Below are 24,443 nucleotides of genomic sequence, written 5' to 3'. Positions count from 1 at the left end.
TGGTGTATGTCAGTGTGTGTGTGAGTGTGCCTGGGTCCAGGTAGAGGCAGGGGTCTGGGGTAGGGTTCTCAAGTCCTTGAGCTCCTGGCCCCCGGTTGTGAGGTGTGGATCAAATTAATTCTGCATTCAGTTTGCAAGACATCCACCTAATCAATAATGTATTGCCAGGTGATTTCCGAGACACAGAATGATCTATGACCACATAAACACACTCTTGCGGGGGTAGCCCAATTACCTGACTGAGTTCAGAACATGTTTTCATTTGGGCCAAATAACCACCTTTAATTTCACACACATATAACTATGGAGACACCAAGGATGGATTGCCCCACCACATTCAAACGCCTCTGCTTGTTCAGTGAGCAGTGTGGTTCAATAACAGCAGGGTTGAGTGGAATGCTAAGTGCCAAGCCTGTGGAGACGGAATACGCGTCTGTGGCACAACACTGCCATCTGGTGGATAGTTGTGATAAATGGCCTTTTCACTCAGAGTCGAGTCACTTTAGTGTAACATCACTGTACTGTGACTGTGCATTGTACTGTGAGTGTACAGTGAGTTCAATTCTTAGGTGGAAGTTGTCCTTCAACGCACAGTTGCAGTATACATGGAGTAGGAAGTGTTTTTTTTTAAAACAGCATATCATCGACAGATGGTGCAATTAATATAATAGATATGGTATATTAATACCTTATGAAACATCACTTCCCTCAACTAAACAACTGCAAAACAGAGGCTCAACTTGGCACCTCTCACCAGGTCCAGCAATCTCCCATGATGCACCTGTCCTCTCACCAGGTCCAGCAATCCCCAAACATCTCTGAAAGACATCATTCTACCACCTTAAAAACACCAGACATCTCTGAAAGACATCATTCAACCACCTTAAAAACACCAGACATCTCTGAAAGACATCATTCTACCACCTTAAAAACACCAAACATCTCTGAAAGACATCATTCTACCACCTTAAAAACACCAAACATCTCTGAAAGACATCATTCTACCACCTTAAAACACCAGACATCTCTGAAAGACATCATTCTACCACCTTAAAAACATCAGACATCTCTGAAAGACATCATTCTACCACCTTAAAAACACCAGACATCTCTGAAAGACATCATTCTACCACCTTAAAAACACCAAACATCTCTGAAAGACATCATTCTACCACCTTAAAAACACCAAACATCTCTGAAAGACATCATTCTACCACCTTAAAAACAACAAACATCTCTGAAAGACATCATTCTACCACCTTAAAAACACCAAACATCTCTGAAAGACATCATTCTACCACCTTAAAAACAACAAACATCTCTGAAAGACATCATTCTACCACCTTAAAACACCACCAAACTCCATCCCACCTTCATCTGGTCTGATGCTGAGAAGCGTGTTCATGCCTGGAATCCCTGATCAGAACCTCCAAACACCCCAGTCCATCTAGAACAGTGCTGCCAGGGTCCTGATGAGACAGGAAATACACCCACATCAGCCCTGTTCTGCAGCTCTGCACTGACTCCCTGCCTCCTACAGGGTTGAACTCAAAACCCTTCTCATCACTTTCAAATGCACCTCCCTACCTTAAAAAGCTCCTCTCTCCACTAAACCCCTCCAGCAATCATCAATCTGGAAACAGCCAGCTTCCTCAAACCCCAGGACTAAGCTCTGCTCTGTGGGAGATCATGTGTGTGTGTGTGTGTGTGTGTATATATATATATATATAATACACACACACACACACATATATATATATATAAATTAGAGTCTGACTTTGGGATTGTTTGACACTGAAACTGTCTTATGAGCGTCCATCTCACCCCAGATGACCCATAATAATAAACAGTGTTGTGTAAAATATTCCTCTCTGCTCACAAACTCAGGAGATTCAATTCTGCAGCTAAATTCAGAATTTCCCAGTGTGGTGATTAATCATGGTTTGGTGTTCTACCCATCAGCCATTGTGGCCTGTTCAAATTTATCCCTATCAGAACAAAATGTCTTGACGTTTCCGTTAACTACACCTTTCCCAGAATGCAGAGCAACTGAACAGGCTTGGCACATTGTGAGCGTGGCCTTTTTAGAATAATGTCACAGTATGCCATGGGGACTCATTAGAAAGCAGAAGGGGGTTTTCCAGTTAACACATATTTCTTGTAATACTTGATCAAGGGACACCTCACAAAATCACACATCATCTCTCAATCACACAATCAGTAGCATCCATTACAAGAGTGCTGGAAAAAGAGGCCCCAACAGGTAAACAAAATGGCTCTCGTTTAGAATGCAGATGTATGCACACTGTAATTAATTTCCCATTAGGTGTTGATGTCCCTCTGCTTTTTGAAGCAGACATCAACATATAATTACTCACTTGTTTCACTTGCAGCACTGTTCCATTATGGTAATAGCTACTAATTTAGCCTCTCGTCGTCAGTCACTGAACGCCGCCAGCGTGGTGAATATGAACATGTGACAACAGGCTGATGAGATCTGAGAGCGGTGGCCCGTGTTCATGAATGAACACGTTGTCCTGATGTGTCCCCCATGCTGGGTCACTGCTGTTCTTCATTAGATCAGTCTTCTTCACGCTGGAACATTAGCTTGACCCAAGATGGACGCCTGACAGCAGGACAGGCAACGCAGAACATGATGTATCCATTTGAATCACTTCTGACAAAAGACACGTCACCACAGAAGCGCTGCACACAACAGATATTCTGAAAAAGGATGTTTATTCTTTTTTCAGGAACCAAATACTGAAATGACAACTCAAAACTATAAAAGGATATACCAAAAGTTATTGGGGACGGAATGCTAAATAATAATATGCGAGTACGGCTCAAAAACCAAGGCTAGTCAACAATGATTTATGTATAGGGTTTACAGAGGTTAAGAACGTCTGTGTAAATAAGAGCTATGTTGCGGTACCGACGGTACATGATGATGGTTCTTCAAAAGGCCTTTGTATGATGGCGGTCCTGTCTAGCATGTCAAATGTCACACTATAGCATTTCAGCATCAACTTACAAACCTTATGCCACCATATCTATGTGGAATCTGGCAGTTCTCTGCCTTAACTCCACTCTGGCTCATGGCATCTTGCTTCAAAATGGCCACCTAATAACATCCGAGACACTACAGCTCATATCTTCTTCAGGCGTTTCCTGGGCCTCTGGTTGAAGACGGGTGACGTGCCCATGAGGGAGTCCGGGGAGTGGGAGGCGTAGCTGGCCTCAGAGCCCCCCCCCGGGGAAGGGGCCATGCCGGACTCGCTCATGGTGGACATGGGCCCCCCTTCCTCAAAGACGTCGCCGCCCAGAACCCCGTGGTGGTGGTGGGTGGAGCTCTGGCCCTCCTCGCCATCCTGAGGCTCCATCTTCACATGTGGCCACAAGGGGGAGCTGTTTGCCCCGCCGCCACCTGAAAGTGTCCATGAGTGGGGAACAGATGAAGAGAGAACAATTGATGCAATTTAAATTGTTTTCACATCCCTTGTGAGTCTATAGTATTACAGTGAGTTCCATTAACTAACACCCACCCCCACTTAGAGAGAGAGAGAGAGAGAGAGAGAAGCTCCATATATAATAACTACCAGGACCACCAGGACCACCCGCCACCCAAACAGCTCCTTTCCCACGGTCATCAGACTCACCAACCAGGCTCAAATCCCCCCCCCCCCCCACACACACACACACACACACACACACACACACACACACACACACACACACACACACTGAGTGACTATACTCCCTCCACCACCTGCACACCAACTCTGATTGTTCCACACACACACACACACACGCTGCACTCACTGTACATACCACTCACTCACCACACTACACACACACACACACTGTACATACACTCACCACACCCCATTCTGTATGTAGAACGTATACTGAAATTGTGCCTCCCCTTTTATTTATTTGTAACAGTATGTTGTAATTTGTACATTGCACTGCATTTTGTTGCACTGTGTTTTGGTATTTTGTATTTGCACTGTTTTTGTACTGTTTTGCACTGTCATGTATTTGCACTATTGTGTCCTGCACCCTGTCCTATCCTGTCGTCTACAACAGCGTGTGCCTCAACCCTAGTCACATTCCTAGTGTGTGTGAACCATACACATGGCAATAAACAGATCTTGAATAAACAGGTGTTGAGTGTACCAGGTTGAGTGTGTACCTGATGTGTGTGGTGAGTGTTCCCCCTCCAGGGCCCCTGCTAGCCTCTCTCCATGGGCCCCCAGGACCCCCATGGGCAGGTTCTGGTCCCCGGAGGCCAGGTCTGCCTCAGGCTCCTCACTGACGGGGAACGAGATATCGCTCATGGGCTCCTCTTTGATCCGGGGGGGCTTGGAGTCTTCTAGGGCCTTCTCAGGGTTCACCAGTCTCTCGTACTCCTCAGACAGCTCCTTGCTGACCTGGGAACAGTGTGTAATGACAGAACAGCTATTAGCCAAATGACTGCAGGACTTTAAGGTGACCTAGGATCAGCACAAGGTGATGGGGGCATTATAGAATGACAGAATGAGTTATATTAAAATAAATGTTAAGTCAGATAGATAGATAGATAGATAGATAGATAGATAGATAGATAGATAGATAGATAGATAGATAGATAGATAGATAATACTTTAATAATCAAACAAAGACACAGAGCATGTGGCTGTGGTAGTGTGGTAGTGAGGTAGTGAGGTAATGTGGTAGTGAGGTAAGGTGGTAGTGTGGTAGTGAGTGGTCCTTACCTGGGCTGTGGTAGTGAGGTAGTGAGGTAGTGTGGTAGAGAGGTAGTGTGGTAGAGAGGTAGTGTGGTAGTGAGGTAGTGTGGTAGAGAGGTAGTGAGGTAGTGAGGTAGTGTGGTAGAGAGGTAGTGTGGTAGTGAGGTAGTGAGGTAGTGTGGTAGTGAGGTAGTGTGGTAGTGAGGTAGTGATTGGTCCTCACCTGGAGCATGTGGCTGTGGTAGTGAGGTAGTGTGGTAGTGAGGTAGTGTGGTAGTGAGGTAGTGTGGTAGAGAGGTAGAGAGCGGTCCTCACCTGGAGCATGTGACTGTGGTAGTGAGGTAGTGTGGTAGTGAGGTAGTGTGGTAGAGAGGTAGAGAGCGGTCCTCACCTGGAGCATGTGACTGTGGTAGTGAGGTAGTGTGGTAGTGAGGTAGTGAGGTAGAGAGCGGTCCTCACCTGGAGCATGTGACTGTGGTAGTGAGGTAGTGTGGTAGTGAGGTAGTGAGGTAGTGTGGTAGTGATTGGTCCTTACCTGGAGCATGTGGCTGTGGTAGTGAGGTAGTGTGGTAGTGAGGTAGTGTGGTAGTGAGGTAGTGTGGTAGTGAGGTAGTGTGGTAGTGTGGTAGTGAGGTAGTGTGGTAGTGAGGTAGTGAGGTAGTGAGGTAGTGTGGTAGTGAGGTAGTGTGGTAGTGAGGTAGTGTGGTAGAGAGGTAGTGTGGTAGTGAGGTAGTGTGGTAGTGTGGTAGTGAGGTAGTGTGGTAGTGTGGTAGTGAGGTAGTGTGGTAGAGAGGTAGTGTGGTAGTGAGGTAGTGAGGTAGTGTGGTAGTGAGGTAGTGTGGTAGTGAGGTAGTGTGGTAGAGAGGTAGTGTGGTAGTGAGGTAGTGTGGTAGTGTGGTAGTGAGGTAGTGTGGTAGTGAGGTAGTGAGGTAGTGTGGTAGTGAGGTAGTGAGGTAGTGTGGTAGTGAGGTAGTGTGGTAGTGAGGTAGTGAGGTAGTGAGGTAGTGTGGTAGTGAGGTAGTGTGGTAGAGAGGTAGTGTGGTAGTGAGGTAGTGTGGTAGTGTGGTAGTGAGGTAGTGTGGTAGTGTGGTAGTGAGGTAGTGTGGTAGAGAGGTAGTGTGGTAGTGAGGTAGTGAGGTAGTGTGGTAGTGAGGTAGTGTGGTAGTGAGGTAGTGTGGTAGAGAGGTAGTGTGGTAGTGAGGTAGTGTGGTAGTGTGGTAGTGAGGTAGTGTGGTAGTGAGGTAGTGAGGTAGTGAGGTAGTGTGGTAGTGAGGTAGTGTGGTAGTGAAGTAGTGAGGTAGTGATTGGTCCTCACCTGGAGCATGTGACTGTGGTAGTCCTTGATGCGCTCCTGCCAGAAGCGCTGCAGGGCCAGCACGCTGCCGATGCCCACCTCATGGAACACCTGCTCCACCACGTCTGGGAAGGAGCTGGCGCCCAGCGTGGCCTCGCGGTCCACGGCCACGCGCAGCAGCCGGCTGAGCTTCAGGTAGTGGTCGTGGGCCAGGTCGGTCAGCGTCTCCAGCACGCTCTCCTGGGCCGACTGGAAGCCGGCGTGGGCCAGCACGGTGGCCACTGACTGGTAGAGCAGCTGCCGGCAGGAGGGCCCACTCAGCTCGGTGACGGGCTCGCCTTTGCCCCTGGGGAGAGGAGGAGATGGGAGTGAGGGAAAGGGATGGATGGATGGAGGCAGGGAGAGAGAGAGACAGAGAGATAATGAGGAGAGAAGGAGAAATAAAGTTTTGCATCTATCGCAAAAGAAAACTACTAATTTTTTTTACTGCATATTTAGCTGCATACGCATTAATCTACTCAATATGTTTTAAATGATCCTAATAAGACAGTGAAATGAGTGAGAGAAGCCCATCCCTCTCTTACTTGTAGAAGTCGCTCTCAGGGTCACTGTGGCGCAGCTGGAATGGCTGCCGGGGGGCCTTGCTATCCAGGGGCAGCAGGTCATCTGGCGCGGCCGGTGGCGTGGGCGGTCTCACGGGCAAAGCATCCACCTCTTCCTGCCTACTGCCGCCCTCCGAGGAGGTCAAGCCCTGATTCTGGGCGTGAGCCGCGGCCAAGAGAGCCCGGAGGCGCCGTGCGTGCTGACACAGCTGAACGGTGTGGATGGTGAGACTGCAGGGCTCGGAGGGGATGTCCAGCATGGTGGTGGGCCGGGGCCGCTGGGCGGAGGGCTGGTGCAGAGGAGGGTCTTGCATCTCTACGGAGCGGAACTCTCTCTGGAGGAGGTCGAAGGAGCTCCGGCTCGGGGGGGCCCCCGCCGGCCCCGGGATCTCGCCCCAATAACGCATCATTCTCTGGCTGCGCTGGTTCTGGAGTTCAGGCTCTCACGAACTAGACGTTAGAACTGACAATGAATGTGCTGAAGTGGAAATTAGCACAACTAAGCGAAGTAGCCTAAGCGCTAAGAAGGTCCCAAGTAGGGCTGCTCGATTCTGGCAAAAATCATAATCACGATTATTTTGATTGATATTGAGATCAGGATTATTTAACACGATTATTCATTGAATTATTTTATTTTTTTTAAATCAAAGGTTTTGACATTTTCTTAACAAATCAAATTATACATTGACTTTGATAACAATTAATTTATTAAATGTTGACAGTGGCTTTTCTTTTTAACAATGTTCTTTGGATTAGAACCCATGGGAGACGAATAGTGAAAAATAGTGCAAAATCGTTTTATGGCGATTATTTTGTTTTAATGATCGTTGACAGCCCAAATCTTAATCTAGATTAAAATCCGATTAATCGAGCAGCCCTAGTCCCAAGCAATCAACTGCTCGCAATAATATTATCTTACTAGCAGCTAAACAAGCTTTCACTTCATTTTCCTGCGCTAGCTACGTTTATTATGTCAGTTTGTATAGATATCAACTTACCTAGCTCTCCAAATTACCACACTCACAGTATTTCGAGAGACAGACTCTAAACGACCAGTTAGATACTTAAAATACTTCGGAATAAAATTCTAAACACTTCAGTGAGAGGAGGTCCATGACGTTAAAGAAACCGTGTAGGCCGCTCGGTTCAAGAACATCAGTTCCATCAACGTTATTGACGTAAAGGTATAAACATGTTATGCAGATGCTTTTGTTAAAACTACACTATTTTGCCTTTTTAGTACTCATACAATAAAGATGTAAACGTTTCGGTCGTCACCCTCAATATTACAATGTTGGTTGTATGTACGGACGGATTTGAACGCCGTACCAAACAGACATGGCGGATGAGTCTTTACACTCACGGGAGTGTGAGAAGAACACAGAGGAAGGAATGGAGGCTGAGAAGAACACAGAGGAAGGAATGGAGGCTGAGAAGAACACAGAGGAAGGAATGGAGGCTGAGAAGAACACAGAGGAAGGAATGGAGGCTGAGATGCAAACGGGGGAAAGTGTGAGTCGTGAGAATGGAGGTGCAAGCGAGAAGAAGGGAGACGAAACGAATAACACCCAAGAAACAGAGGACCCTTTCAAGAAACCTGCTCTTTTCTCTGCGCCTTCCCTCGCAAATAAACGTGGTAATGTTTTATTCAGTCACCATCTGAACCATATGTATGAATATATATCACCAGTCTGAATATAATATAATATATACATATATAGATATATGTATACATTTGTAAATAAACGATATATGTATATAAACATATATACATTATAATATTATTATAATTATTATTATTATTATTATATTATTAATTATATATGTATTATATATATCATAAACGATATATGTTTATAATATATAATATTTATATCTATACCAGGTCAGCCCACTCACCATCCAAGCAAAAGAGACCAACATCAACCCGAATCAGTTTCCTCCGAAACCAATGATGAACATTCAGATGACCCGAAAGCAGAGTCAAACGAGGCATGTTTGTCCACGCCTGACAGCGACACGAGGAGGTGTGAAAAGGCTGGGTTTGGAGATGATGTTTTACATTGCGACAAAGAGAAGAGCAGTGATGCTCTTATCAAAACCAAGCAAGACATCAGACCGAGATTCCCTGCCAAAGCACCACCGGCCGGCACATTTATCCATCCTCCTCTCCCCTACACAGAACCACCGTGGGGTGGATCAGCACCAGACATCTCATATTCCCTCGAAATCCTCAAAAACGGCACCATAGTTGACACTGTTCCACTCACTCAAAGTAGTTATTTTGTCGTGGGACGACTCGCTGGGTGCGATATTACCCTGGAACACCCGTCGATCTCGCGATACCATGCAGTCATACAGTATCGCGCGAGATCAGGAGACGACGAGTCTGTGGGAGAGGAGAGAGGATTCTACGTGCACGACTTGGGCAGCACGCATGGTACCGTGGTGAATAAGAACAAGATACCCCCGAAGACTTACATCAGGATCAGGGTTGGACACGTAATCAAGTTCGGAGGAAGCACTAGACTGTTTATCCTGCAGGTAAATATTGATTGACATTATCTTGACCTGACCTGGAAAACTAGGGCCTCGTTCTGAATGTTTACTTTTTTTTTTCTGTTTCCAAAGGGTCCAGATTTTGACGAGGAGGCGGAGTCTGAGCTGACGGTCACAGAGCTGAGGGAGCGAGCCAGGAAGCAGCGGGAGACCCTGGAGAAGAGGATGATGGGAGATGGCTCAGACGAGGAGGAAGAAGAGGAGGAGGAGGAGGGCGGAGGGAAGGCCCAGGGGAAGAGTTTGGGGAAGGACGACTCTGGCTGCTCATGGGGGATGGGTGAGCTTGGGACACACACTCATCACACACTATCACTAGCAGTAAAGCCAAGCGTAGACCACGTACGATTTTATGTCGTCATAATGTTGGTGAACCCCTCACTGCATGACTAAAGGTTTCAGTCCTACCGTCTCAGACCTGATCAGACCTTAGGACGTGCGTTCTCAGACCGTACGGTTACTGTCAATCACGATTATTGTCATCCATGATGGCTTGTGACACAACAAATATTTCTGGTTTGCCAGAAATGTGTCTGGAAGTCGCCTCGTCTTCAGAACGTAGGAGCAAGTCGTTGATCGCTGACTCTCACTGTGCGACTTATGACTTCCGACTCGTTTTTACCATGCTAGGATTTCGGGGACAAATCACACAGTCTACGCCCGGCTTAATGAACCATAATGTTGTTGACTGATGCAGATTAAAATAATGTTGGAATCAATGGTGGTGAAATGTCTGTCAGCCTGGGATTAACTCTCTCACAACAAGTCATCATATTGGGGCACATTCACATTCTCCTTCTCTCACACACGCTCAAAGCATACTCAAATCAATCAAAGCTTTATTTGTATAGCGCATTTCATACCCAGAGGCAACACAATGTGCTTTACAGAGAACAAGGGAGGAGGGCATACGACCCACCTCTACATATTCCAGAGGGAAGCAAAAAAACAGTAATCATCCAGGAGCCAGATAAGTGAGCTGTAAAAATTCTTCCCTGACCCCTCTCAACGAGGCGATCGAGCAAGCTCCTGGAGTATGTTTGTCTACCGGCTAAGAACATTTATAAAGCAATACATTACATTCAATTACATTTCAGAGTAAGAGAGGCTAAAAAAGCATCATAGGAGAGAGGGCATCCTATGGACATGCTACGACATCCCCAGCAGACACGGGGGTGTCTATTGGACTCCGGGAGGCCTGCTGGTGACAGTGTATTCTCTCATTACGGACTGGCTCTGTGTTCTTCTCAGCTGAGGAGGCGGCCCCTGAGGAGGACGACAGTGAGGAGAACCCGTTTGCCTCAGAGTTCCAGGAGGACCAGGAAGCTGCGTACCTGAAGGACCCCAAGAAGGCCCTGCAGGGGTTCTACGACAGAGAGGGTGAGGCTGTGTGTGGCCACATTAACCATAGCTATCATAACGCCATGGATGGAGTTAGTCTTTGAGGCCTAGCGCAGGGGCACTTGCTGGGCCTCAAAGTAAACAATGTTGCTGTTTGTAGTTAGATTGCTCTAAGACAGGCATTCTCACACTGTGAGGCGGGCCTCCCCTGGGGGGCCCCAAAGAAATTCAAGGGAGGCGCGGAGGGATGGTTAGAAAAAAAAGAAGGAAAAACATGTTTTTTATTTTTTAAATGTCTATTGTTTTTATGAATGAAACGTGATTTTAAAGGTCAGAAAATCGAAATAAATAATGGGAGAGATGTATACTAAATGTGTGGATAGTGCAGAGAGCCTCCCCCCGCAGGCGTGAATATACTGTGCGAAAATGTCATAACGTTAACTAGCAACAGGTGCCACCGAGCTAACTTAGCTGTGTAACGTTATGGGCTAGCTAACGCTGCCTTGGAAAATGGACAAATTTGGGGGTTTGGGGGGGCGCGGCTGTGTCACTGTTTTCAAAGGGGAGGCCCACATTGATGGAATTTGGGAACCCATGATCTAAGACAGAGTATTTCTTTGTGTACACCACAGGGGAAGAACTGGATTTTGAATATGAGGACCAAAACCATGGTACCTGGCTCTGCAGAGTGAGGTAAGCACAGCGAAGTACAGAGATTTAAAAACATTTTATAAAGGAAAGCGATAGATAGACCAGATAGATACATGGATGCTGTTCTATGTGCCTGGATAATCTATATCAGGATATCTATAATCTATAATCTATATCAGGATATCTATAATCTATAATCTATATCAGGATATCTATAATCTATAATCTATATCAGGATATCTATAATATATAATCTATATCAGGATATCTATAATCTATATCAGGATATCTATAATCTATAATCTATATCAGGATATCTATAATCTATATCAGGATATCTATAATATATAATCTATATCAGGATATCTATAATCTATATCAGGATATCTATAATCTATATCAGGATATCTATAATCTATATCAGGATATCTATAATCTATCAGGACATCTATAATCTATAATCTATATCAGGATATCTATAATCTATATCAGGATATCTATAATCTATCAGGATATCTATAATCTATATCAGGATATCTAAAATCTATCAGGATATCTATAATATATAATCTATATCAGGATATCTATAATCTATATCAGGATATCTATAATCTATATCAGGATATCTATAATCTATCAGGATATCTATAATCTATAATCTATATCAGGATATCTATAATCTATATCAGGATATCTATAATCTATATCAGGATATCTATAATCTTTAATCTATATCAGGATATCTATAATCTATATCAGGATATCTATAATCTATAATCTATATCAGGATATCTATAATCTATATCAGGATATCTATAATCTATAATCTATATCAGGATATCTATAATCTATATCAGGATATCTATAATCTATCAGGATATCTATAATCTATATCAGGATATCTAAAATCTATCAGGATATCTATAATCTATAATCTATATCAGGATATCTATAATCTATATCAGGATATCTATCATCTATATCAGGATATCTATAATCTATATCAGGATAGAGAACTGAATCACGTCTCCTCCTCCTCCAGACTGCCGGTAGATGATGCCCTGGGCAAGCAGCTGGTGGCTGAAGTGACCCACACGGGGAAGAAGAAGGAGGCGGCCATCTTGTGTTCTCTGGAGGCGTGTCGTATCCTGGAGGCCCGAGGCCTGCTCAGACAGGAAGCAGGTGGGAATCGCAAAGCACTCTGGGAATCGTATTCCATTTGGTCATGTAACGGTCCCACATTCTATAGTGTATTCTATACACTGCCTTAGATTAACCTGCCTATAAAACCACGCCCTCCAGTTTCCCGAAAGCGCAAGAAGAAGAACTGGGAGGACGAGGACTACTATGACAGCGACGATGACACCTTCCTGGACCGAACCGGCGCTGTAGAGAAGAAGAGGCAGGAGCGCATGAAGAAGGCGGGCAAGACGGAGGAGAAACCCGACACCCACGACTCACTGGTAAAGAACCTGCACACTTCTGACTCAACACGCTCCTACACTATATACCCCTAGAACACACACACTTCTGACAGTATATACCCCTAGAACACACACACTTCTGACTCAACACGCTCCTACAACATATACCCCTAGAACACACACACTTCTGACAGTATATACCCCTAGAACACACACACTTCTGACTCAACACGCTCCTACAACATATACCCCTAGAACACACACACTTCTGACAGTATATACCCCTAGAACACACACACTTCTGACTCAACACGCTCCTACAATATATACCCCTAGAACACACACACTTCTGACTCAATACGCTCCTACAATATATACCCCTAGAACACACACACTTCTGACTCAATACGCTCCTACAATATATACCCCTAGAACACACACACTTCTGACTCAATACGCTCCTACAGTATATACCCCTAGAACACACACACTTCTGACACTATATACCCCTAGAACACACACACTTCTGACTCAACATGCGCCTACACTATATACCCCTAGAACACACACACTTCTGGCTAGGTAGACAGTGTCTCTCTCTCTCTCTCTCTAGGTAGACAGTGTGTGTCTCTCTCTCTCTCTAGGTAGACAGTGTGTGTCTCTCTCTCTAGATAGACAGTGTGTGTGTCTCTCTCTCTCTCCAGGTAGACAGTGTCTCTCTCTCTCTCTCTCTCTCTCTCTAGGTAGCCAGACTGGCGGCGGTAGAGATGGAGCTGTCAGAGACACAAACACGGCTGAGCACTGCCGGCCCAGGTGAGCATGTGACACACTTCCTCTCCTCTCCAGGCACGTGTTGGTCTGTCTGTGTTACACATGTCTGTGTTGGTCAGTCTGTGTTGGTCAGTCTGTGTTGGTCAGTCTGTGTTGGTCAGTCTGTGTTGGTCTGTGTCTGCCTGTGTTGGTCTGCCTGTGTGACACATGTCTGTGTTGGTCTGCCTGTGTTGGTCAGTCTGTGTTGGTCAGTCTGTGTTGGTCAGTCTGTGTTGGTCTGTGTCTGCCTGTGTTGGTCTGCCTGTGTGACACATGTCTGTGTTGGTCTGCCTGTGTTACACATGTCTGTGTTGGTCTGTCTGTGTTGGTCAGTCTGTGTTGGTCAGTCTGTGTTGGTCAGTCTGTGTTGGTCAGTCTGTGTTGGTCAGTCTGTGTTGGTCTGTCTGTGTTACACATGTCTGTGTTGGTCTGTCTGTGTTGGTCAGTCTGTGTTGGTCAGTCTGTGTTGGTCAGTCTGTGTTGGTCAGTCTGTGTTGGTCAGTCTGTGTTGGTCTGTCTGTGTTACACATGTCTGTGTTGGTCTGTCTGTGTTGGTCAGTCTGTGTTGGTCAGTCTGTGTTGGTCTGTCTGTGTTGGTCAGTCTGTGTTGGTCCATCTTCCCATCTGATAAACTGCTTTCCCGTTCCTGAACACGGAAGTGTACCCTAGATTGTTTACTTGTGTGCACAAGCGTTCCGCTCCCTGGTAACACAGCGCCCCCCTCAGGCGGCTCCGCGTCGTCGTCGGAGGACCCTCTGGACGCCTTCATGAGCGCGGTGCGCAGCGAGGCGGCGCTGGACGGCGTGGAGCGCAGGAAGCAGCACGTCCACGCCGCAGAGCTGCGCAGGGAGGCCCACAGGCTCCGCGGGCTGGTGGAGCTGACCCGGCCCGCCCAGATGCCCTCCCTGCAGACGGGGTGAGACTCAGAGAGAGAGACGTGACGGGACCTCTGTGGGGATGAGTTACCCCAGAGCACAATCACCCCAGAATCACCCCAGAATCACCCCAGAATCACCCCAGAATCACCCCAGAATCACTCTCCCACCAGAATCACTCTCCCCCCAGAATCACTCTCCCCCCAGAATCACTCCACAATCACCCCAGAATCACCCCAGAATCACCCCAGAATCACCCAGAATCATCCCAGAATCACTCCAGAATCACCCCAGAATCACCCAGAATCACTCCAGAATCACTCCAGAATCACTCTCCCACCAGAATCACCCCAGAATCACTCTCCCACCAGAATCACCCCAGAATCACTCCAGAATCACCCCAGAATCACTCTCCCACCAGAATCACCCCAGAATCACTCCAGAATCACCCCAGAATCACTCTCCCACCAGAATCACCCCAAAATCACCCCAGAATCACTCTCCCACCAGAATCACCCCAGAATCACCCCAGAATCACTCCAGAATCACCCCAGAATCACCCCATAATCACCCCAGAATCACCGCAGAATCACCCCAGAATCCCCCAGAATCACCCCAGAATCACCCAGAATCACCCAGAATCACAACATAATCACCCCAGAATCACTCCAGAATCACTCTCCCACCAGAATCACTCCAGAATCACTCTCCCACCAGAATCACTCCAGAATCCCCCCAGATTCATCCCAGAGTCAGTCCAGAATCATCCCTATGTTCCTGTCCCTAGGGGTGAGAGTGGGTCCTCTAAACCTAAGAAGTCTCTCCCGCTGTTCGGAGCCATGAAGGGAGGCAGCAAGTTCAGACTGAAGACTGGAACCATCGGGGTGAGTCCTCCTGAGAAAAGGGTTATGAACCATAGGGGTGAGTCCTCCTGAGAAAAGAGTCATGAACCATAGGGGTGAGTCCTCCTGAGAAAAGGGTTATGAACCATAGGGGTGAGTCCTCCTGAGAAAAGAGTCATGAACCATCGGGGTGAGTCATCCTGAGAAAAGGGTTATGAACCATAGGGGTGAGTCCTCCTGAGAAAAGGGTTATGAACCATAGGGGTGAGTCCTCCTGGGAAAAGAGTCATGAACCATAGGGGTGAGTCCTCCTGGGAAAAGGGTTATGAACCATAGGGGTGAGTCCTCCTGGGAAAAGGGTTATGAACCATAGGGGTGAGTCCTCCTGAGAAAAGAGTCATGAACCATAGGGGTGAGTCCTCCTGAGAAAAGGGTTATGAACCATAGGGGTGAGTCATCCTGAGAAAAGAGTCATGAACCATAGGGGTGAGTCCTCTTGGGAAAAGGGTTATGAACCATAGGGGTGAGTCCTCCTGAGAAAAGAGTCATGAACCATAGGGGTGAGTCCTCCTGAGAAAAGGGTTATGAACCATAGGGGTGAGTCCTCCTGGCCACTCAGAAAAGGGTTATGAACCATAGGGGTGAGTCCTCCTGGCCACTCAGAAAAGGGTCATGAACCATAGGGGTGAGTCCTCCTGGCCACTCAGAAAAGGGTTATGAACCATAGGGGTGAGTCCTCCTGAGAGAAGGGTTATGAACCATAGGGGTGAGTCCTCCTGAGAAAAGAGTCATGAACCATAGGGGTGAGTCCTCCTGAGAAAAGAGTCATGAACCATAGGGGTGAGTCCTCCTGAGAAAAGGGTCATGAACCATAGGGGTGAGTCCTCCTGAGAAAAGAGTCATGAACCATAGGGGTGAGTCCTCCTGGCCACTCAGAAAAGAGTCATGTCTTCTTCTTTAGATAAATGGTTGCTCTTCTGATACTGTTACTGTTATCAGTTGAGTGCTGTCCAGCCATTTGTGTTTGTATCGTCTCCCTGGGGTTGTTCTCTATCGCTCTATCTCTCTCTCTCTCTCCCTCTCTCTCTCTCTCTCCTCCTGTCTCTTTCTCTCTCTCTGTCTCTCTCTCTCCCTCTCTCTCTCTCTCTCTCTCTCTCCTCCTGTCTCTTTCTCTCTCTCTCTCTCCCTCTCTCTCTCTCTCTCTCTCTCTCTCTCTCTCTCTCTCTCTCTCCTCCAGTCTCTTTCTCTCTCTCTCTCTCTCTCTCTCTCTCTATCTCTTTCTCTCTCTCTGTCTCTCTCTCTCTCTCTCTCCCTCCCTCTTCTCTCTCATGTCTCCTTGTCTCGTCCTGTCTGATGTGGTCACCCCCTCCCCTCTCCCTCTCTCAGAAGTTGCCCCCGAAGCGAGCCGACCTGCCCCCAGAGCTCTTCAACATGAAAGACCTTCCAGCAGGAGGAGAGGAAGAGGAGGAGGAGGAGGAGGAGGAGGAGGAGGGTGAGAACAAAGGCAGTGAAGACATGGCAGACATTCAGTCTCAGCCGGCCGGAGAAAGCAGCTCCCCAGGAGGCTCCGCCCCCGGACCCCCACCCAGAGAGACCCCCGCAGGTAAAAACACTCGAGATCCTACTACCCAGAATGCAGCACAAACCCCCACACCGTCACTGTGCGAGCTGAGACTACGCTATATGATACCATCGACTGCTATTGAGCATCATCATAGAGATCTGTCATTCTGTGATTGGGTTTCTCATCAAAGCGCTGCCATTAGTAAGTAAGTAAGTAGTAAGTAAGTAAGTTACTACTACTACTACTACTACTACTTACTTACTTACTTACAAGGCGCTGCCATTCCTAACTCCAGTCTTTTTTTAATCCTCCATCGTACCTCTAGGTGTCAGTGCTGTGCAATTTAATTTGGACATGACGCACTCCTTGCACACACATGTACAGAAATATCTCAATGTCTCAGTCCCCGCATCATTGAATGGTATTTGTTTAGTTGACATCTGACCACGTTTTGGTTTGGTCACTCAACATTGTTTCCTGTTATGTGTTCAGGTGGGGGGCAGCAGCCACGGGAGGAGTCTACAGAAACCATGGACCCGGCACCGGCCCATCAGAAGAAGAAGGCCCAGCTAAATCCAGGTGTGTGTGTGTGTGTGTGTCTGCATGTGTGTGTGTGTCTCCTTCATTCTGTCCAGCACTGTGTATTTACAAGCTCAGTGTTTTGGTGCTGTGCTGCTTCTGGAATGCCTTTTTTTTTTGGGTCTAAAACAACCTTCCCCTTCTCTTTCTCTCCAGACCCGAGTGAGGGAGGCGGGGAAGGGCCAGTGGTCAAGCCCAGCCCTAAGAAGGCTGGGAAAAAGAAGCTCATTGGCCCCAGCAGAGTAAGTCACTGTTGCCTAGAGAACAAAGACGTTGTGAACCATTTTGAGAGGTTTGAGAGGTCCTGGCTTCTCTTCTCATGATAGCCATTCTAACATTCTCTATCTGTGTGTCATTAAAGTCGCACTGAAACGGACGTTTGAGATCATCTAACTTCCGTAGTTTGACGTATTTCCAACGCAAACAAGCTATGAGGGTGGGACATATGTTTAGAGGAATTTGATTGGAACATTGACAAGTGGACGGGTTTACGAACTTTAGACAGATTCGATAGAAGGATAGCGTTGATTGACGGGTGGATGTCGTGAGATTATTGGCCTAAAATCTAAGGTACCTGTTCCAGGAAGTAAGAAATTATATACTTTGATATAAGATTACAACAAAAGTAGAATTTTGTAATTTTTTTGGCATACATCGTTGAATAGGTGAATAGGTTGAATTATGTGAACCAAAATGGGACAGAATGCTTTTTTCATTTCAGTGCGACTTTAAACTGGGTAATATCCCTCTCAAGAAGAGCGTCTGTCTAAGTGTGTGTGAGCGTCTGTCTAAGTGTGTGTGAGCGTCTGTCTAAGTGTGTGTGAGCGTCTGTCTAAGTGTGTGTGAGCGTCTGTCTAAGTGTGTGTGAGCGTCTGTCTAAGTGTGTGTGCCATGTGACGTCCCTGATGACATCCCTCTGATGTAAACTTCTCCTTTCCCACCCTTCTCCACCCTGGGGCCCCGCCTGAGGAACCAGGTCCCCGGAAACATCCGGGCCTCAGAATCCATCACTGCATTTAAATCTAGTCTAAACACACACCTGTTCCCTGCCGCCTTCTACTAGATTATAATTATTGTTATTATTATTATTAGATTTATTTTATTTTCATATTTAATATTGTCATTAATCCTATTGGCTATTATTTTAGCCAGTTATTGCCCTTTATGTTTTTTTTTTACTGCACTCTGTGAAGCATCTAGAGATTTGTCCTGCATTTTAAAGTGTGCTATATAAATAAAATAAATTATTTTTATTATTTATGTGGTTCCTCCACCAGCCTCCCTGCCTCTCAGGCCCGTACCCTGAAGACGACCCGGACTATTGTGTCTGGGTGCCACCTGCAGGTACAGTAGAACGCAGTAGAACACAGTAGAACACACTCACGCTCTATTCTTTAGTGTGGTCACGCCTGGGTTCCACCTGCAGGTACAGTAGAACACAGTAGAACACACTCACGCTCTATTCTTTAGTGTGGTCACGCCTGGGTGCCACCTGCAGGTACAGTAGAACGCAGTAGAACGCAGTAGAACGCAGTAGAACACACTCACGCTCTATTCTTTAGTGTGGTCACGCCTGGGTTCCACCTGCAGGTACAGTAGAACGCAGTAGAACACAGTAGAACACACTCACGCTCTATTCTTTAGTGTGGTCACGCCTGGGTCCCACCTGCAGGTACAGTAGAACACAGTAGAACACAGTAGAACACACTCAGGCTCTATTCTTTAGTGTGGTCACGCCTGGGTTCCACCTGCAGGTACAGTAGAACACAGTAGAACACAGTAGAACACAGTAGAACGCAGTAGAACACAGTAGAACACACTCACGCTCTATTCTTTAGTGTGGTCACGCCTGGGTTCCACCTGCAGGTACAGTAGAACACAGTAGAACACAGTAGAACCCACTCACGCTCTATTCTTCTGCCGTTCATTCTGTGTTCTGGGACTCTTTAAATCTGGGGTTTAAAAGTTGCTTTAGATTTCATCAAACAGAGCCAGCTGGCAGCGGTTTGTCCTGGATGCATGTTTACAAGCAAGCAGACGACCTGTCTGTCCTGCTGTCTGTCTGTCCTGCTGTCTGTCTGTCTGTCTGTCTGTCTGTCTGTCTGTCCTGCTGTCTGTCTGTCTGTCCTGCTGTCTGTCTGTCTGTCTGTCTGTCTGTCTGTCTGTCCTGCTGTCTATCTGTCTGTCTGTCTGTCTGTCTGTCTGTGTGTCTGTCTGTCCTGCTGTTCGTCTGTCTGTCTGTCTGTCCTGCTGTCTGTCTGTCTGTCTGTCTGTCCTGCTGTCTATCTGTCTGTCTGTCTGTCTGTCTGTCCTGCTGTTCGTCTGTCTGTCTGTCCTGCTGTCTGTCTGTCTGTCCTGCTGTCTGTCTGTCCTGCTGTCTGTCCTGCTGTCTGTCTGTCCTGCTGTCTGTCCTGCTGTCTGTCTGTCTGTCCTGCTGTCTGTCTGTCCTGCTGTCTGTCTGTCCTGCTGTCTGTCCTGCTGTCTGTCTGTCTGTCCTGCTGTCTGTCTGTCTGTCCTGCTGTCTGTCTGGCTGTCCTGCTGTCTCTGTCTGTCTGTCCTGCGGTCTAGTCAAGTACCCCGTATGGTGTCACGGGAACCATTTTGTTATTCTCTCCCACACCTTCCAAACACTCCCTGATTGGCTCGTGCTTGACCTCTGTGGGAGGGAGGAACTTGGAGAGAAGGAAATGCAGGAAGCAAACAAGTGTCCTTGGCCAGTTTGTGTCAAGGGAGAGTTTAGGCCGCATTTTCATCCTTGGCCAAGGAATGCAGATCAAAGTTATCCTGCTTCAATAAGATAACATTGCTGACACATTTTTTTCTTCTCAGTGAATTGGCTTCAAGGTTTGCCAAGAGCCACTCAGATTTGATGCCAAAACAATGTATATCAACTAGAACCCACAATTTGTTTCTCGACTGATAGGTTAGACTTGCGTGCAAGAATGTTAAAGGGAAACGCATGGCATTGTGGGGGGAATGGAAATGAGGCAAGAAAATAATCTGCTTCCCCTTCTGTGAAACATGTGTTTTGGGTGAATATCCAGAGGAATCAGTGCTGCTCACATGGAAATATAGAATAAAAAGCCTCAGATGTAAACATTCCCCAAAATATGAATGTGTGAAATAGTTTTGTAGGGTTCTCCAATGTGTCTTTTAACTCACTAAACTTTCCCAGGAACTGATTAAGAGTTGAATTGAACTAAGAGGCCGGTTGAGTGGAGGATTTGATAAAGTCGTGGTTAAAGACATGGTTTCTCCTTCACACAGGTCAGTCTGGAGATGGACGCACTCACCTCAACGACAAGTTTGGCTACTGAGAGAAGACCACACACACACACACACACACACACACACACACACGGACTTGGACTGGTCCCATCACTACAATAGTTAAAATTGGCTTGAGAGTATAATGGTAAGATTCTCAATTGCAGATACTGGTCTACAGGTCTGCAGTCACTCTGCTCACCCCCTATAGATTATAGACATTGGTCACTCTGCTCCCCCCCTATAGATTATAGACATTGGTCACTCTGCTCACCCCCTATAGATTATAGACATTGGTCACTCTGCTCACCCCCTATAGATTATAGACATTGGTCACTCTGCTCCCCCCCTATAGATTATAGACATTGGTCACTCTTGCACTTAATCCATTTTTGTGAACTGAATTGTCCATCTTCACCTGAGTGTGCCGACCATATTGAAATGTGAAGTGTTGGTCCAGTACTGTCCGGGCAGAGGACCCGCCCCTCCCAGCCAGCAGTGGCCCCGCCCCCACCAGCAGTGGCCCCGCCCCCACCAGCAGTGACTCCGCCCCCTCCGGGCGGTCTTCCTGCCGGTCTGTTTGCTGCTGGTCTGACCTCCTTCCCAGAGGCAGCTTTGCACCATCTGGACACTGCAGCATTACTGAACAAAGCTAAATCCCAAGCTGCTAATGAGTCAGGCTAAAAGAGTGTGTGTGTGTACGTGTGTGTGTGTGTGTGTGTGTGTGTGTGTTGCCTTGCTTAACCCCCCCGTTCAAAGCCCTTTTTTTTTAACCGTCTCTTCGTTAAGAGTGACTCAGTGTCTGAGACTGATGTGAGTGGAGTAGTCTTGGGTGTGTGTGTCTGTCTGGAGTCAGATCTGAACACTGAGTCAGATCTGAACACAGTGAGTGGAGTCGGATCTGAACACAGAGTCAGATCTGAACACCGTGGGAATCCCTCGACAGCGTTCAGTCTCTTCGACGTTCAGTCTCTTCCAGCCGCTCCGCTTCTCCTGTCCCACCCGACCTTCAACACTCAACACATCAGTCAAAAAGTGTCTTTTATATTTGTATAATAAAATTGTCTGTACATCACCTACATCGTCTGATTCCTTCTATCGCATGTCGATTGGTTCGTGCATGTTGAGGACAGCGCCTACTGTATACACATGGATGATGCACTCCTTTTCGCCTAATTATGCAGATCATCATAATCGACATGTTCTATAATTTATAATTACGCAGATCATCATAATTGACTTGTTCTATAAATGATCATCAGAATCACAGACTGTTTCTCTAATGTTTTGCAGTTGAATCACAGCATCTCTTTCTCTTCTGCTCTCACGCTCTCACTTCCCAAAATCCCCCAGAATCCTCCAGCTTCTCCCAACTGCTTCACCATAGGGGCTGTTTCTCACAACCCGCCCAGCACTGGGGCGCTGACGTCAGTGGTTCTCACACACACACACACACACACACAGAGGACATCTCGCAGTGTCTGATCTTGCACGAGGATGCTTGTGGGGCGGGCCTGAGCCGAGTGGTGAGAGGTTCTGCCGTGTGACCCAGAGTGTGGTTCTGGGAACCCGGCTGCAGTCTTGGCAGGTTCTGATGTGACACCCAGAGGACCTGTGTCACCCCACCACAGAGCCATAGTGTATTATTCGTACTTCTCCAACAGGAAGTCCTTCTCCAGGTACTGACTGGATCTACTGTGATGATCTGCCTTAAGGACACTTTTTAGAAACCAGACCTTTCAATGAACCAAATACATGCAGGTACTACGATACTGTACTACGATACTGTATGCTCTTCCTGGTTATGGTTTTTAACAGCAGTAGGCAACTGGTCCCCTGCGTGTGATAACAGTATGACTAATGTTCCCTCCACATTTAAAATGAACCTCAACTCCTGTATTTTACTGCGAAAAGGGCAGTGAGTATTAAGTTCAAGGGAACTATAAATAATAATTTTCGGTTCATACGCTTTGACAGAATACCATGACCTGATGACAAACGTATCCAATAAGAAATGTACGTTACAAGAGACAGAAATCACACCAGAGAGAAATCGCACCCGAATCCAGGCCACAGGGCATCTGCTTTATTTGTCCAGAGATTTACGCAACGCAACCTGCTTACGTCACAGCGTTACATTCACTCATGTTTACATGTTTACAGCCGTGACCCGGCGCGTTTGATCCTAATGAGTCAGACTAACAACACATCTGAATGCATAAACGGGTCATTGTGTCACCGTGTATCCACATTACCTCACAACATCCAAAAGTCGAGTCTCGCCTCAGATTACATTCGATACAATAGGAATGTCAAACAGAGGTTTGGGAGAACTGTTGATGAACTCAAAAACAGCCTGCAGGTGAGAGAGGAGGAGGAGGAGGAGGAGGTGTAGTATTGAGAAACGCATGATACCACAATACACCTCCACATGACAAAGCACCGATTGATCTTATATAATATCTTGTGCGATGAACATTCCCGGTACATCCTTCTATATCCAGAGCAGACTCACACCTCTCTAACACACACTGCACAGTGGAATGCATGCAGGGAGAGAGGACAACAGGACGCCATTTTAACCTGGTTTTCCTATAAGGCTAAATTTCACCAACTTAACTGGCTCACCAGGCTTTTAAGGTTACATTTTTCACAGGTTGCCTATTGAACTACAGTCATACATTTCATTATATCTCGTTGTGACCTGTATAATTCAAATAATACATCCAACTAACTTAGTATTGATGAAGACAGGTTGACCTCAGGCTAGACTGTGTTATTGACCTTGGTGTGCAACTGCCTCGTTTTAGTGCACCTTTCTTTCTGTCTGGTCGATAAAAGGACATGAACTCTTTGTTATTGTACGAGTTCCAGCTGTGTGTCCGGAAAACCCTGGACATGAAACCTGTCTGAAATTGGATTCTTTGATTGTCTTCAACATACATATATATCCCTTGTGAGAATCCAGCCTGAACACAAATGTGAGCCGTCTTTGTTTCAAATGGTAGCATTGTCCCATGCGTCCTTTTCAAATGGTAGCATTGTCCCATGTGTCCTTTTCAAAAGTCCATGTAGAATCGTGTGGATGGACCGTCCATCTCAAGGGCATCCCAAAGGCAGCAAGTTGTTCATGTTCTGAAATACCTGACATATCCTGATAACTGAGATATTGAAGCGGTGTATTTTCTAAAGCATTTTGCCATCGTAGACGAGTCATTCAAGGTGACCACCTTTCAATTACACCCCGTTATCTTAGGTCAGGGCTAAACTCCCTAGTCGTGGGGTCAGGGCTCAAACTCCCCAGTCGTGGGGTCAGGGGTCAAACTCCCTAGTCGTGGGGTCTGGACAGCTCTGTACATTGATCAGTGGTCAGAGTGACAGCATATAGCATCAGAGTGGATTTACCTGAGAGAACAATATTTGACCTTGAAAGTTGGCTTTGTCATCAAGTACCTATTCGTATAATGCTTACTTAGTTGAGCTTCATAACAGGGGGTGGGGGGTGGTCTATGGATGTGGTCTCCTCACACAGGAGGAACGGGGGGGGGGGTCTGTGGATGTGGTCTCACACACAGGAGGAAGGGGGGGGGGGGGGGGGTCTGTGGATGTGGTCTCCTCACACACAGGGGGGGTTTGTGGGTGTGGTCTCTTCACACACAGGGGGGGTTTGTGGATGTGGTCTCCTCACACACAGGGGGGGTCTGTGGGTGTGGTCTCTTCACACAGGAGGAAGGGGGGGGGTCTGTGGGTGTGGTCTCTTCACACACAGGGGGGGTCCTCCGACACGGTCAGGGGGCTGCAGGGGGGGGCGGTGCTGAGCGAGCGGAAAGCGAAGATGGAGGGATCGGAGGCGTACCTGGGTGGAGGACGAGAACCGGACAAGTTCTGTGGAGAGAAAGAGAAAGAGA

General features: G+C 46.9%; 3 protein-coding genes across 4 annotated transcripts in view; 1 reads left to right on the top strand and 2 right to left on the bottom strand.

Moving 5' to 3' along the window:
* Positions 1–2,817: 2,817 nt before the first annotated feature.
* supt7l (SPT7 like, STAGA complex subunit gamma) lies at positions 2,818–7,740 on the bottom strand. The gene is made up of 5 exons (XM_084437944.1): positions 7,625–7,740; positions 6,609–7,076; positions 6,046–6,370; positions 4,196–4,433; positions 2,818–3,427 (listed from the first exon to the last, which is right to left on the bottom strand). The coding sequence occupies exons 2-5, from the start codon at positions 7,034–7,036 to the stop codon at positions 3,150–3,152; spliced, it is 1,269 nt and encodes a 422-aa protein (XP_084294070.1). The 5' UTR covers positions 7,037–7,076; positions 7,625–7,740; the 3' UTR covers positions 2,818–3,149.
* A 244-nt stretch (positions 7,741–7,984) lies between these two features.
* Positions 7,985–21,479, top strand: slc4a1ap (solute carrier family 4 member 1 adaptor protein). The gene is made up of 15 exons (XM_084438001.1): positions 7,985–8,262; positions 8,512–9,170; positions 9,258–9,462; positions 10,434–10,562; positions 11,156–11,216; positions 12,217–12,356; positions 12,477–12,637; positions 13,342–13,411; positions 14,135–14,324; positions 15,071–15,167; positions 16,512–16,728; positions 17,182–17,268; positions 17,425–17,510; positions 18,546–18,612; positions 20,536–21,479. The coding sequence occupies exons 1-15, from the start codon at positions 8,019–8,021 to the stop codon at positions 20,583–20,585; spliced, it is 2,463 nt and encodes an 820-aa protein (XP_084294127.1). The 5' UTR covers positions 7,985–8,018; the 3' UTR covers positions 20,586–21,479.
* A 2,645-nt stretch (positions 21,480–24,124) lies between these two features.
* The window catches only part of LOC311309421 (uncharacterized protein), a 28,418-nt gene continuing 28,099 nt past the window's right edge, over positions 24,125–24,443 (bottom strand). The window contains exons 5-6 of one of the 2 annotated variants that reach the window (XM_084438703.1): positions 24,260–24,420; positions 24,125–24,150 (exon numbers count right to left, since the gene is read on the bottom strand). In XM_084438703.1, the coding sequence (XP_084294829.1) occupies positions 24,295–24,420 (126 nt within the window). In that variant the 3' untranslated portion in view covers positions 24,125–24,150; positions 24,260–24,294. The other variant, XM_084438702.1, reaches the window with a different exon arrangement.

Source organism: Borostomias antarcticus (genome assembly GCF_949987555.1).
Source record: "Borostomias antarcticus genome assembly, chromosome: 5".
NCBI lineage: Eukaryota > Metazoa > Chordata > Actinopteri > Stomiiformes > Stomiidae > Borostomias > Borostomias antarcticus.
Note: the sequence above shows the minus strand (reverse complement) of the source record. Positions and strands in the feature narration are given on the sequence as shown.